Genomic DNA, 16,394 nt, shown 5'->3' on the forward strand with positions numbered 1-16,394 from the left:
AAAGTGGGGCAGCCACTGAAGCAAGGCAATACTGCTGAGTCACGCGTAGGGGATGGAGCCATCACCATAGCCTCTCTCCCCACACACCAGCATAGAACTGCAGGGTAGGACCCCACCCAGGGTGCCTCTTTAAATGCCTGATGCACTGAACTACAGAGTAGGGCCCCAGCCGGGGGGGCCCCCTCTATGGGCCTGATGCGCGGAACAACAGCGAAGGACCCCAGGCAAGGGAGCCCTCTAAGTGCCTGAACGGGGCGGGAGCTGCAAAGAAAGACTGGCCAAAGAGGCCTTCTGATCGCCAGCTACAAGAGGCACGAAAAAAGGGCCATAACTCCAGCAGCAGAGGCAGTCCGTGTCCCCGAAAGCCAGGCAGCTGCACCACCTTCATGCAGAGCTGCCACAGGCAACAAAAAAACACCTTGCGTCTATGCTCACAGGGTCACTTAGGTCGTGTCCAACTCTCTGCAGCCCTGTAGACTGTGGCCTGCCAGGCTTCTCTGTCACTCAAGGGGGTTCTCCAGGCAAGAATACTGGAGTGCATTGGCCACCACTGGTTGCCATACCTTCTAGAGCACTATATTTCCTGCTGCCCTAGCTGCCAACACCTCTGAGTACCTGGTGCTGCCAGAACCCGTGACCCAAGCAGCTGCACCACCTCCACAACTGGCCAAACCAACGTCTTCCAGGGCAGCCTCAGGAGCTAAACCCCAGTGGACAATCCACATGCAGAGGCGGAAATAAAACCACAATTGAAACCCAGGGGCAGTGTGGCTAAGGAAGAAGACCCAAAACCTTCCCAGCAGCTGTACAAGCTGCAGATTAAATCCACACAATCAACTAAACAACTAAACATTTATATGTGGAATAGATAAAAGGACATTGAGAGCTCCCACAAAAGAAAACACACTAGCTCTGATAGTTGTGGGCATTGGAGGCAAGAACACCCAGGAGCAGGACCAGGTTAGAATCTGAGCTGCCCCCACAGCAGGTCCAGAGACCAGCAGTGTTGGAGGGCATCCTGGGAGGTGAGGTGGATGGTGACTCCCAGCGAGGGAAAGGACTCTTGACAACAGTGACTCAAGAGAAACATTTATTATTCTTATGTTTGTACTTGTTCTGTAGATTCTCCTGGGTTGGTTTTTTTTTTTCTTTCCTTTTTCTTTCTCCCTCTGTTGTAGTTGTCGATATTCTTGGCACTATGAAATCTAATTAAGCTTTTGAGCTTTTTCTCCCCCCGCAGTCACATTTTTTATTGTAGTTATAAACCTCTGCCTCTGTGTTGGGCTTTTGCAGCTCTGTGGAATTTTCCTTTTTTCTTTCTTTCTCTTTTTTTAAGTTTTAAACCTCTTATTTTTTTCTATATTTATTCCTTTGTTTGCTTTTCCTACTATTCTTTTCCGCTTGCAGTTAACCTTTACTGTATATAAATCTTCTTTATCTACCTCTGTTTAACTTTGCACATCTCTTCTTTCTTTCCTTTCCTCTTAACATATTTGTTAGTTTTATTTTCATCATTTTATTCCCCACTTGGCACCTTGCTTTAGTTTCATTTTCCACTTTGTGCTTTAGTTAGTTTTGTTCTTAACTGGTAGATATAATTTTTGGTTTCCTTTGTTTGCCGGGTCAGTCTATTGTACTTTATTTTTGTTGGACGGTTTTGATTTTGCTTATGGGTGTACATGTATATGTGTATATTCAGACACAATTTTTACTGTTGTTATAAACATGTGCCTCTATGTTGGGCTTTTGCAGTTCTGTGGAGTTTTCCATTTTTTTCTTTTCTCTTTTTTATAATTTTAATTTTTTAAACCTATTATATTTTTTCTACATCTACTTCTTTATTTACCTTTCCCACTGTACTTTTCCCCTTGCAGTTAATCTTTAATGTATATAAATCTTCTTCATCTACCTCTATTTAACTTTGCATATTTATTCTTTCTCTCTTTTCTTTCTTTCCTTTCCTCTCAACATATTTGTTAGTTTTGTTTTCATTGCTTTATTCCTCACTTGGTACGTTGCTTTATTTTTGTTTTTGGATTTGTGCTTTAGTTAGTTTTGTTCTTAACTGGTGGATATAATTTTTGATTTCTCTGTTTGATGCATCAATCTACTGCACTTTATTTTTGTTGGACTGTTTTGACTTGGCTTATGGGTGTATATGTATATGCATATATTCCATTATTTTAATTACTATTTGCCTGATTTTGTAACTGCCATTTGTTTGGGTTTCTTTAGTTTCTCATTTGGGAGTATTTGTTTTAATCTCACTTAATGCCATAGCAAACCACTTGTGGAATCTTCGATCCTGACCACATATCAAGCCCTGAGCCTTTGGAGAGGAAGCACTGACTCCAAGACCCTAGACTAACTAACCCTAGGGAGTATCAAATAGTGAGCACTCACACAAAGGAGACCACGTGAATACCAGACCCGGCATGACCCAACCATGAGTAGCACCCTGTGCAGGACCCCTCATCTAAACAACAAACAAAACAAAAATACAAACCCAATCATCAGCAGACAGGGATTACCCCCTCACTCAGCCTTGCCCATCAGAGGAAAAACAAACAAACAAAAACTCAGCATAAATCTCACCCTATACAAAGCTTACACAAACCACTGGACCAACCTTAGGAGAGCAGAAACCAAAACAAAGTAAGAATTCAACCTAGAAGCCTGGGAAAAGGAGACTTCAAACAAAATAACTTAAAACAACAACAACATATATATATATATATATATTTCATTATATATATATAATGAAAAGGCAGAGAAATATTACACAAATGAAGAAACAAACTAGAAACACAGAAGTCCAAATAAACGAAGAGGAAATAGGCAAACTACCTGAAAAAGAATTCAGAATCATGGTAGTAAAGATGATCAAAAATGTTGAAAACAAAATGGAGAAAATACAAGAATCAATTAACAAAATCTAGAAAAAGTAAAGAATAAACATACAGAGACAAAAAACACAGTTACTGAAATTAAAAATACTCTGGAAGGAATCAATAGCAGAGTATATGAAGCAGAAAAACGAATCAGTGAGCTGGAAGATAAAATGGTGGAAATAACTTCTGAAGACCATAATAAAGTAAAAAGAATGAAAAGAACGAGGATAGTCACAGAGACCTCTGGGACAATATCAAACGCACCAACATTCAAATTACAGGGGTCCCAGAAGAAGAGGAAAAAAGAGCATGAGAAAATTTTTAAGAGATTATAGTTGAAAATTTCCCCAACATGGAAAAAAATAGTCAATCAAGTCCAAGAGGCGAAAGGCTCCCATAAAGGATAAATCCAAGGAGAAACACACCAAGGCACATACTAATCAAACTAACAAAGACTAAACACAAAGAAACAACACTAAAAGCTGAAGAGAAAAGCATCAAGTAACATATAAGGGAGACTCCATACACATAACAGTTGATCTTTTAGCAGAAGCTCTGCAGGCCAGAAGGGAATGGCAGGATATATTTAAAGTACTGAAGGGGAATAATCTACAACTAAGATTACCATACCCATCAAGGATCTCATTCAAAATTGATGGAGAAATCAAAAACTTGCCAGGCAAACAAACATTAAGAGAATTCAGACCACCAAACCAGCTTTACAACAAATGTTAAAGGGACTTATACAGCCAAGAAATACAAGAGAAGGAAAAAGATCTACAAAATCAACCCCAAACAATTAAGAAAATGGCAACAGGAACATATATATCAATAATTACTTTAAATGTAAATGGATTAAATGCTCCAACCAAAATATACAGACTGGTTGAATGGATACCAAAAAAAAAAGACCCATATATATGCTGTCTACAAGAAATCCACCTCAGACCTAAAGACACATATAGACTGAAAGTGAGAGGATGGAAAAATATATTCCATGCAAATGGGAAGCAAAAGAATGCTGGAGTAGCAATCCTCATATCAGACAAAATAGACCTTAAAATAAAGAAGATTACAAGAGATAAGAAAGGACACTACATAATGATCAAGGGATCAATCCAAGAGGAAGACCTGACAATTGTAAATATCTACGCATCCAACATAGGAGTGCCTCAATACATAAGGCAAACACTAACAGACATAAAAGGAGAAATTGACAGTACCACAAAAATAGTAGTGACATTAACACCCCACTCACACTAACGGACAGATCATCAAAACAGAAAATTAATAAGGAAACACAAGTCTTAAAAGATACATTAGACGAGATGGATCTCATTGATATCTTTAGGACATTCCATCCAAATGCAGAAGATGACACCTTCTTCTCAAGTACACATGGAACATTCTCAAAGACCACATCCTAGGTCACAAATTAAACCTCAGTAAATTTAAGAAAGTTGAAATCATATCAAGCATCTTCTCCGACCACAACGCTTTGAGACTAGATACCAATTACAAGAAAAATCTGTAAGAAACACAAACACATGGAGATTAAACAACATGTTTCTAAATAACCAACAGGTTACTGAAGAAATCAAAAGGGAAATAAAAAAATTTCTAGAAACAAATGACAAAGAAAACATGATAACTCAAAACCTATGGGATGCAGCAAAAGCAGTTCTAAGAGGGAAGTTTATAGCAATACAATCCTACCTCAAGAAACAAGACAAACATCAAATAGACAACCTAACTTTACACCTAAAACAACTGGAAAAAGAAGAACAATAAAACTCCAAAATTAGTAGAAGGAAAGAAATCACAAAGATCTGAGCAGAAAGAAATGAAAAAGAAATGAAATAAACAACAGTAAAGATTAATAAAACTAAAAGCTGGTTCTTTGAGAAGATAAAGAAAACTGACAAGCTTTTAGCCAGACTCATGAAGAACAAAAGAGAGAAGAACTAAATCAACAAAATTAGAAATGAAAAGGGAGAGGCTACAACAGACAATGCAGAAATACAAAGGATTATAAGAGACTATTATGAACAACTATATGGCAATAAAATGGATAACCTGGAAGAAATGGACAGATTCTTAGAAAAGTTCAATCTTCCAAGACTGAACCAGGAAGAAATAGAAATTATGAACAACCCAATTACAAGCACTGAAATTGAAGCTGTGATTAAAAAAGAAAAAATCTCCCAAAAAACAAAAGCCCAGGATCAGACGGCTTCCCAGGAGAATTCTATCAAACATTCAGAAAAGAATTAATGCCAGCCTTCTAAAACTCTTTCAAAAAATTACAGAGGAAGGAGCATTTCCAAACTCATTCTACGAGGCCACCATCACCCTGATACCAAAACCAGACAAAAACAACACAAGCAAACAAAACTACAGGCCAATATCACTGTTGAACATAGATGTAAAAATCCTCAACAAAATTTTAGCAAACAGAATTCAGCAACACATCCAAAAGCTCATACACCATGATCAAGTTGGGTTTATTCCAGGGATGCAAGGATTCTTCAATATACGCAAATCAATCAATGTGATACACCATATTAACAAATTGAAAGATAAAAACCATATGATCATCCCAATAGAAGCAGAAAAAGCCTTTGACAAAATTCAGCACCCATTTATAATTAAAACTCTTCAAAAAACGGGCACAGAAGGAACCTACCTCAACATAGTAAAGCCCATAGATGATAAGTCTACAGCAAACATTATTCTCAATGGTGAAAAACTGAAAGCATTCCCCTTAAGATCAGGAACAAGACAAGGGTGTCCACTTTCACCACTACTATTCAACATAGTTCTGGAAGTCCTAACTATAGCAATCAGAGAAGAAAAAGAAATAAAAGGAATCCAGATTGGAGAAAAAGAAGTAAAGCTCTCACCATTTGCAGATGACAAGATACTGTACATAGAAAACCCTAAAGATAGTATCAGAAAATTACTAGAGCTAATCAGTGAATTTTAAAAAGTTGCAGGATGCAAAATCAATACACAGAAATCACTTGCATTTCTATATACTAACAATGAAATATCAGAAATATTTTAAGAAAATTAAGGAATCAATCCCATTCACCATTGCAACAAAAAGAATTAAATATCTAGGAATAAACTTACCTAAGGAGACAAAAGAACTGTACACAGAAAATTATAAGACATTAATGAAAGAAATCAAAGATGACATAAACAGATGGAGACATAGTCCATGTTCCTGGGTAGGAAGAATCAATACTGTGAAAATGACTACACTACCAAACACGATCTACAGATTCAGTGTGATCCCTATCAAATTACCAATGACATTTTTCACAGAACTAGAACAAAAAATTTCACAATTCATATGGAAACACAGAAGACCCTGAATAGCCAAAGTAGTCTTGAGAAAGAATGGAGCTGGAGGAATCAACCTTCCTGACTTCAGATTATACTACAAAGCTACAGGCATCAAGATGGTATGGTCCTGGCACAAAAATAGAAACATAGACCAATGGAACAAGATAGAAAGCCCAGAAATAAACCCATGTACCTATGGGTACCTTATATTTGACAAAGGAGGCAAGAGTAGCCTCTTGGGCAAAGACAGCCTCTTCAATAAATGGTGCTGGAAAAACTGAACAGTTACATGTAAAAGAATGAAACTAGAACACTTTCTAATACCATACACAAAGATAAACTCAAAGTGGATTAAAGACCTAAATGTAAGACCAGAAACTATAAAACTCTTGGAGGAATACACAGGCAGAAACACTTGCTGACACAAATCAAAGAAAGATCCTCTATGATCCACCTCCTCAGTTCAGTTCAGTCACTCAGTCGTGTCCGACTCTTTGCGACCCCATGAATCGCAGCACGCCAGACCTCCCTGTCCATCACCAACTCCCGGAGTTTACTCAAACTCATGTCCATTGAGTCAGTGATGCCATCCAGCCATCTCATCCTCATTGTCCCCTTCTCCTCCTGACCCCAATCCCTCCCAGCATCAGGGTCCTTTCCAATGAGTCAATTCTTCACATGAGGTAGCCAAAGTATTGGAGTTTCAGCTTCAGCATCAGTCCTGCCAATGAACACCCAGGACTGATCTCCTTTAGGATGGACTGGTTGGATCTCCTGGCAGTCCAAGGGACTCTCAAGAGTCTTCTCCAACACCACAGTTCAAAAGCATCAATTTTTCAGTGCTCAGCTTTCTTCAGAGTCCAACTCTCACATCCATACATGACCACTGGAAAAACTACAGCCTTGACTAGACGGACCTTTGCTGACAAAGTAATGTCTCTGCTTTTTAATAGGCTATCTAGGTTGGTCATAACTTTCCTTCCAAGGAGTAAGCGTCTTTTAATTTCATGGCTGCAATCACCATCTGCAGTGATTTTGGGGCCCAAAAAAATAAAGTCTGACACTGTTTCCACTGTTTCCCCATCTATTTGCCATGAAGTGATGGGACCCAATGCCATGATCTTAGTTTTCTGAATGTTGAGCTTTAAGCCAACTTTTTCCTCTCCTCTTTCACTTTCATCAAGAGGCTTTTTAGTTCCTCTTCACTTTCTGCCATAAGGGTGGTATCATCTGAATATCTGAGGTTATTGATATTTCTCCCACCAATCTTGATTCCAACCTGTGAGTCTTCCAGCCCAGTGTTTCTCATAGAGTAATGTAAATAAGAACAGAAGTAAACAAGTGGGACCTGATTAAACTTAAAAGCTTTTGCACAACAAAGGAAACTCTAAGCAAGGTGAAAAGACAGCCCTTAGAATGGGAGAGAATAATAGCAAATAAAACAACTGACAAAGGATTAATTTCCAAAATATACAAGCAGCTCATACAACTCAATGCTAGAAAAACAAACAACCCAATCACAAAGTGGGAAAAAGACCTACACAGACATTTCTCCAAAAAGACATACAGATGGCTGACAAACACATGAAAAGATGCTCAACACTGCTCATTATTAGAGAAATGCAAATCAAAACTACAACGAGATATCACCTCACACCAGTCAAATGGCCATTATCAAAAAGTCTACAAATGATAAATGCTGGAGACAGTGTGGAGAAAAGGGAACACTCTTACACTGTTGGAGGGAATGTAAATTGATATAGCCACTATGGAAGATGGTATGGAGATTCCTTACAAAACTAGGAATAAAACCACCGTATGACCCAGCAATCCCACTCCTAGGCCTATACCCTGAGGAAACCAAAATTGAAAAAGACACATGTATCCCATTGTTCATTGCAGCTCTACTTCCAACAGCTAGAACATGGAAGCAACCTAGATGTCCATCAACATATGAATGGGTAAAGAAGTTGTGGTACATATAAGAAATGCATTTGAGTCAGTTCTAGTGAGGTGGATGAACATAAAACCTATTATACAGAGTGAAGTGAGTCAGAAAGAGAAAGATAAATATCGTATTATAACGCATATATACAGAATCTAGAAAAATGGTACTGAAGAATTTACTCACCGGGCAGCAATGGAGAATCAGAGATAGAGAATGTACTTGTGGACATGGGGAGAGGAGAGGAGGGGGTGAGATGTATGGAAAGAGTAACATGGAAACTTACATTACCATATGTAAAATAGATAGCCAACGGGAATTTGTTGTATGGCTAAGAAACTCAAACAGGGGCTCTGTATCAACATAGAGTAGTAGGATTGGGAGGGACGTTCAAAAGGGAGTGGGTATATGTATACCTATGGCTGATTCATGTTGAGGTTTGACAGAAAACAACAAAGTTCTGTAGAGCAATTATCCTCCAATAAAAAAATAAGTTAAAAAATTATTTATCTTTGTACTCGTATATTTGTATTGTTCAGTTGCCAAGTCATGTCCAACACATTGCAATCCCATAGACTGTAGCACTTCAGGCTTCCCTGTCCTTCACTATCTCCCAGAGTTTGCTCAAACTCATGTTCTTTGAGTTGGTGATGCAATCCAACCATCTCATCTTCTGTCATCCCCTTCTTCTCCTGCCCTTGACCTTTCCCAGCATCAGGGTCTTTTCCAGTGAGTCAGCTCTTCACAACAGGTGGCCAAAGTATTGGAGTTTCAGCTTTAGTCTTCCCAGTGAATATTCAAGGTTGATTTCCTTGTGGGAGGGGTGTTATTTCTGTTTATGCAACTAAAAAATAATTACCTGAGTAATTCTATATTAGTTTGCTGGGGCCACCACAACAAAGTACCATAGACTGGGTGATTTAAACCAAGAAATGTATTTGCTCCCAGTTCTGGGGGCTGGAAGTCCAAGATCAAAGGGTCTACAAAGTTGGTTACTTCTGAGGCCTCTTCCCTCAGCTTATAGACAGCCATCTTCTCACTGGCTCCTCATTTTAACTTCATTACCTCTTTAAAGGCCCTACCTCTAAACATACATGTTGAAGTATGGGGGTGATGACTTCGACTTCCAAATCTGGGGAAACCGGATTCATCTGCAAACAACCTCTTATGCCCAGATACTAGGTACAACTCAAGTTCTTAATTCAGACACATCTGGATTCGACGGGCTTCCCTGGTGGCTCAGATGATAAAGAATCTGCCTGCAATGTGAGAGTATTCCTTGCCTAGAGAATTCCACGGACAGAGGAGCTTGGTGAGCTACAGTCCATGGGGTCCAAACAGTCAGACATGACTGAGTGACTAACTGGATTCAAATCAAGGCCAATCACTTCTAGCTCTGTGACCTAGTTAGAGAAGTCACTCAAGCAAAACTTCTGCCTCAGCCTCTGTAAAGTGAGGATAATGACACCTACACCTCATCACTTCCTGGCAATAGGCAGATGGTTAATATGTGGAAACACTGCCTGGCATACAGGATCCTTTTATTTCCCTGGTTTATAAGGTATATGCCTTTTCACTACCTTTCACTTAGGTTTACCTAGAGTTGTGCCCTTCCTGTCTTTAGCTGTTACAGGCTTGAAAACCTGATCACTGAATTTGTTAGAATTAGTATAAAGGCTCAGAAGCAAGGCCAAAGCCTTTTCTGTGAAGAAAGAGTGGAAACTTCTGCATGTGGGATGTCAGATCTCTCTTCTGACTAATAAGTTTACTTGCTTGTTTCTGGTGGAATTCCCTTCCTTATTGTCATTTCTTCTCTAGACATAATATATGGATTCACCAAACATTTTAAATAAGGTAATCCCAACGTGAAGTGTAACTTTGTCACCATTAAAAAAAAAAAGTGTCACAAATTTGACCAAAACTAGTGACAACCTATAATAAACAATCATTTGTTCTAGAAACGGCGGTGGGTGGCAGTACATAATTTAAACGTTGCAAACCACTTAAAAAACCACAAAGAAACCTGAAGAGCTAAACTGTCTTCTAGAAAGTTTTCTAAAAAGAAGTCAGGCACTTAGAACTCCTCTGACTGAACCGTTTCTTCCAAGCATTATTTTAAGCAGGTGTTAGCAAACTTTCTAGAAAAGGTCGGACAGTAAATATTTCAGGTCCTGCGGCCCTCTGGATTCTGTCACAACTACTCAACTCTGCCACTGTAGGTGGAAAACGACCGTAATACAGAAGAAAACGGGTGTGTGGCTGGGCATCATAAAATTTGTTTATGGATGCTTAGATGTGGTTTTCATAGAACTTTAACAGATCAGGAAGTACTTTTTTCCTTTTGACTTTTTAGAAAGCTATTTGAAAATGTAAAAACCATTCTTAGCTTAGGAGACACAAAAGCAGGTGGTGAGTCAGACTTGGCCCAGAAGTCACAGTTTACCCATCCCTATTCTATTCTAAAAGCTCAATTAAGTATTTGCTGTTAGTGATAACACATTTCTCCTTCTGAAAATAATTTGAAAACTAAGGATCTGTCAGGTATCTCCTATTACCTTTTCCCTCTTTCTCTTTTTGAAAACTACCAATGCTACCAACCTGGCTAAAACAAAGGCCACTGTAAACCAAGGTAAATTAAGTTCCTTTTCTGAGTTCTTGAAACACAAGTTTCAAAACATCTCTTCATAAACACTGATAAGGCAGCATGCTACCAATGGCAGAAAGGGGGACTCAGCAATCGTGTGACCCCCATGCTCACAAAGCAGCAAAGGTCATGAGAGCTCTAGTTAAGTATGTAAAAAACTGCATTTCCATCATCCAGCATCATGATAGACTCCTGTTTAGGGGAATGAATAAAGAAACAAATGTGGGACTTTCCTAGTGGTCCAGTGGGTAAGAAGCTGCCTTGCAATGCAGGGGACTAGGGTTCGATCTCTGGTCAAAGAACCACGATTCCACATAAGGAACAACTAAACCTGAATACCGCACTACTGAGCCCACGCGCCACAACTAGAGTCCATGGGTAGCAGGAAAAGATCGCACATGATGAAAAGAAGACCCCACGTGCTGCTAAGACCTGCTACACCCAAATAAACAAACAGATAAACAAATAAAATTTTTATTAAAAAAAGCAAATCAAAGTAAACTGACATGACAAACTCTTCTTAAGAATGAATGAGATCAATCATCATTTTATCTGGCTACTAAAGACAACTTTAATAAAAGTGACTTCTCACTCTCCAAGCATCACCTCAAGGTGCGTGCACCTCGACACATGCATGCACACACACAGTCGTGTTCAACGCTTTGTGACCCCATGGACTGTAGCCCAGCAGGCTCCTCTGTCCATGGAATTTCCCAGGCAAGAATACTGGAGTGGGTTGCCATTTCCTATTCCTGGGGATCTTCCTGACCCAAGGATGGAACCTCTGTCTGTTGCATCTCCTGCACTGGCAGGCAGATTCTTTAACACTGTACCACCTGAGAAGTTCTAAGTGGGAATTATTGGAATCTAAAATAACCTGTGAGAAATGGACTTTTTCCTGCCATAACAGTAAACAAGGACATCATCAGCCACTGCAGCCACCATGGATCGTGAGATGGTGAGGAAATATCTATCTCCTCTCAGGAGAGGAGAACAGGATACTGGCCCAAGATAGATGAGGTACATATCAAAGTAATGACTTCCGTGAGCCCAGACTCTTGGATCTTCCCATACCTAGAAAAGCACTAAATTCTTTAACCTGAGATATCTGGTTTTCCTTTAATTCCTTTAATTTCCTTTAATTCACAGCATTAATCTTTTGATGTTCAAGGCTATCTGCCCTTGGTTGCAAAACTTCTACATAACCTGGCTCCCCCTCTTGCCTCCTCAGAGCAGCTCTCTCACCGTCACTTGAGATGTTGTCTCCTGGGGTTGAGGCCCTAAAAATTCCCACCAAGTAAAACATAACTCTGAACTTTTAGACTGTAAATATTTAAGTCCACATCTCCTTCCCTTTGAAAAAGTGAAACTGTACTTTCTTCCATCCTCATGATTTCTATGTGGACGTTGCTATATCTTTTTTTTTTTGAAATCAAGAAGTAAAGAGGTGTTAAATGATTTTCTGGAAATTATTCAGAGTCTTTGGCAAAGGAGAGAATGAAAAGAACATGACTGAATTATCAACTCAAGGCTTCTTCCAAACAGACCATGAAGACTTTACCCACTTATTTCCAGAAATGGAAGCTTGTGCTTTCTGGGATGACAAGGTTCTGCCATAAAATGTTCATGTTCGGTATGATGATGATGACTACCAAGAACCACATTTTTGTAACAGGAATTGTTATCATTCTGGTCAGGCCAAGAGCTGACCACACTGACTGACTGGTAATGATAATCTCTGAGTTGCCATCCACTATGGTGGAAGAGTTAAAAAAAAAAACATTACAGCATGTCTAGGGGATGGACAAGTTGTCAAGAATCTGCCTTCCAATGCAGGGGATGTGGGTTCAATCCCTGATTAGGGAACTAAGATCCCACATGGCATGAGGCAACTAAACTAAGCCCAAGAGCCTTAAAAAAGACCTAGCACAGCAAAAATAAAAAATAAATTTTAAAAATTAAAATTAAAAAAAAAATCTACCTGAAGAAAAGCATAAACCACAATTCCAATTGATTTGAGTTGCCTGGTACTTTTCTGGAAAACACTTTGCTGGTAAGGAAGTATAATGTATTGACTCTAAAAATCACCTGATCCTCTGCTACAAAACCAGTAAACACATGGAACATCAAACATAGCAGAGGACGAGTCAAAACAAAACCAAGAGAAAAGTATCTTTGATTCAGAATACAATTCTACATTTTAATGGAATTCTATTTGAATCAATAAATTCTATTTTATCAATGACAAGAATTCATTGCTTTGCTAATTTTACAAACCAAGAGGCAATCCTTTTTCATCTTGTCTATCCTTAAGTGCTCCTTGCACTGATTTCCTAAATGAACTCTTGTTTTGCCTGAACACACACTTTCTTAGGAACTACAATGCAATCTGAATACCAATAATAAGACATCTTTCCTCGTCTTTTTTTTTTTGTTTTTAACAAGAACTGTGGATTTTTGTAATTGCAAAAAGGGACAGAAGGGAATCTGGGGAATAATAGTCTGTTCAAGATGTAAACTAATATTTTTGACATTTAACTATGTGCCCTTGATGTTGAGATGTACATGGGCTATGTCAGTGATGGACGTGTGCTGCCTAGGAACAGCAAACCTGTCCCTTTCCTCATAACACTGTCCTTACTCTGTTACTTAGAAAGGACTAAGAGTTATCACCATTCTCCATGGTATTTACCCAACACTGTGACCCAGTTGTAGATCTTCTGCAGCTCCGTGAAACCACTTGCTTTTGCAGAGAAAAAAACGATTCCCAATTTAGCACATATTCCAAGGAAAGGCACCCTGAGTTCTGGGGAACAGAGCCAGGAAAGACAAAGAAAGCAGAACTGGTCGAGGAGGGCGGGTGGGAGAAAAAAAAACTAAAGAAGAGTGTTGGAAAAGTTAAAAAGTAAAATAACAGGTCTGCCTTACGACTACTTTTAAAAAGTGTCACAATACAAACTAGAATTCTACTTCTGTTTATTGCAGGGCAAATTCAAGTCAGTTTAGTAATTCACCCCACACTTTTGAATCACTGTTTTCACTGTTTTACAGGATACCTGGATGGCTTACCATTACTCATTACCAAATAATCACCAGAACAATCAACTGGGTTTAGCCCAAGGGGATTATACAGAAATAAACCGCGAGAGGCCCAGAGAGGGTGAGGAGAAGGAAGAGTCCGAGAAACACGAAGTACTTTCACCTGTAAAGGTGGGGGTAGGGTACCACACGTCTCTGGCAGGGAAATCACAAGGATTAGGTTCCAGGACGTCGCTGGCAACTAGGAAGCCGGTGACCTTGTGGAAGCCAAGACGGATTGCTCAAAGAATTGATCTCATGTTGAAAGAGACGGGACTGCGCTGGATGCTCGAGACCACCTTTCGGGGTCCAAATTCCAATGGATAACAAATCCTCTTAGGTGTCTGTGCCCCACTGAGCCGTGGCTGGGACAACTCAGCCTTCTCCACCCAACCTGGCACAGTCACGACGCCCTGAGGCGTAGGGACGGCCTTCTCCCGCCCCCAGGACACCCCCCATTCGAGAATGTGCTGCCAGCTGAGCCACGCGAGCCAAGTGGTGCTTGGAAGTTGAAGGGGACACGAAAAGTTGGGTGGGGGGAGGGGGGAAACACCAAAAACTGCTGAATCAGGGTGCCCCCATTTTGCCTGCTCACGGGCTATCGGATGCTCCTTTCCCTCACCCCTCCTCCCGCTCCGAAAAGAAATCGGATCCGTCTTTGCGCTCAGAGGTCACCAGCGAAGAGCTGAATGATGTCACTCGGCTTACCCTGAAAGGGCCCCCACGGAGAAAACAGCCGAAACACCACCGTATCATGAAAAGACAGGCCGCCTCCGGAGAGTGACCCCTTCAGCGCGCTAAAGGTTCGGCAGCCTCCCCCCGCAGATGCGGGCGGGAGGAAGGTGAGCGCCCTCGGAGCACCCGAGTTTCCATCAGCCCCGGCCTCACCGCGCGGCCCCCAGGGCGGCACGACTCCAAGAGGGCAGTTCGAGGTAGAGTGTCGAGAACCAAAGAAAGCAGCCCAGGGAGGGGGACCCCTGCTGCCGCCCAGGCCGAAGGTCTAGGGACCACGATCCGAGAGCTCCGGGAGGCCACCTCGCCGGCTTCCGGCGCCGCGGAGCCGGTCCCCCGCGAGCAGCGCCGGAGGGGCACAGGGCAGAGGGCGGAAGGCGGCGGGCGGACCGAAGGGCCGGTCCGGGGTCGGGGGCGCGGGGCGGGCCTCCTACCTGTGGTGGAGAGCACGGTGCTGGCGAAGAAGAGCGCGGAGGTGAAGTCCCAGTTCCAGTTCCCGGAGGCGTTGCTGAGCACCGACACGCCGTAGTTGCTGGCCTCCAGCACCCGGCCCAGGAACTGCTCGAGCTGCGGCTCCGAGAGGCAGTCGTGCTCCTCCAGGAAGCGCCGCTTCAGCTTGCGCAGGTCCTGGCGCAGCAGGTCCTCGTAGGGCAGCTCTACCGACGAGAAGACCACGGCGCCGAAGACCAAGTAGAGCAGGTAGCCGAGCACCAGGAAGCCGAAGCACCAGGCCGAGCGGTGCCGCTCCACCAGGCGCACGCACGAGCTGCCGGCCAGGGACTGCAGCATCTTCCCCGCCGCCCGGCCGCCAGGCCCGCGCCGCACACCGGCCCGCCGCTCGCCGGATGCCCGCCGCCCCCTCCGGCCCGCCCCGCCGCCCGCGCGCGCGCTCTGCCCGCAGCGCCCGCTGCCCGCGATTGGCTCGCCGCTCCGGAGAGCTTTTGGCTCCCTTCTTTTCCTGTTTCCTTGCGAATAGAAAGGGCCCAGATGATGTGGCGCTGACGTGGTGACCGGCTCAGGTAACCTGAGAGTCGCCCTAAACCGCCGGGCAAACTTGGAGGCTGGGCTGGGGGCTGCGCGCGCTGCCTGGCAGCGCCCGCCCTGGGCTCCGCCCCCCGGGCTCTTGGAGCCCCGCCCTTTCTCGCCCGGTCCCGGGGCTCCTGCAGCTACCCGCCGGGCTTCACCCACCCGGCCACCAGAGCGGACCGCGGGCGGGCTGGGAGGAACGAAGGGAGGGTGTGTGCGTGCTGTACATTTATAGGTTATGCGCTGAAGGTCAGTGCGTGCGTGTGTGTGTGTGTGTGTGTGTGTGTGTGTGTGTGTATGGGTGTCGGTGCGTGTACGCCTCTGGGCTGTGCGCTGCGCACCCAAGCCCCTGGCCCCCAGCTACACAGTTTCCCACCTATTTCTTCTTAATGGAAGCCACAGTTACAACAAAGCAAGTGCTGGGATACTTTCCATCTTCTTTTATTGGCCTAAGGATTGAGCAATCTGATGATGGTGAAAATCCCGGAATCCCGGAATCTCAAGGTTGGCAGACACCTTGAACCTGAAGAGTAAGGCAGAGTTTTGGACGTCACACTTCTGAATCCTAATTCTTTAAAACATGAAGAGTGAAGAAAGGGCCCAATGTGCCAACTACCAGAAGCAACTGAGCTTTCCCAAGTGACATTTCTTTTCAAGGGAACGCCCTTACTGTGGGTTAGAGTCAAAGTCCGTGTACCGTTTTTACAAAGGCCCTTTGAGGATAGGT

General features: G+C 42.4%; 1 protein-coding gene across 1 annotated transcript in view; it reads right to left on the reverse strand.

The window, feature by feature from the left end:
- KCNK1 (potassium two pore domain channel subfamily K member 1) overlaps nucleotides 1-15,742 on the reverse strand; it is a 68,620-nt gene extending 52,878 nt beyond the window's left edge. The window contains exon 1 of the mRNA XM_043477083.1: nucleotides 15,076-15,742. Within this exon, the coding sequence (XP_043333018.1) occupies nucleotides 15,076-15,430 (355 nt within the window). The 5' untranslated portion in view covers nucleotides 15,431-15,742. The remainder of the gene's footprint in view (nucleotides 1-15,075) is intronic.
- Nucleotides 15,743-16,394: the final 652 nt, after the last annotated feature.

This window comes from Cervus canadensis, chromosome 8 (genome assembly GCF_019320065.1).
Source record: "Cervus canadensis isolate Bull #8, Minnesota chromosome 8, ASM1932006v1, whole genome shotgun sequence".
NCBI lineage: Eukaryota > Metazoa > Chordata > Mammalia > Artiodactyla > Cervidae > Cervus > Cervus canadensis.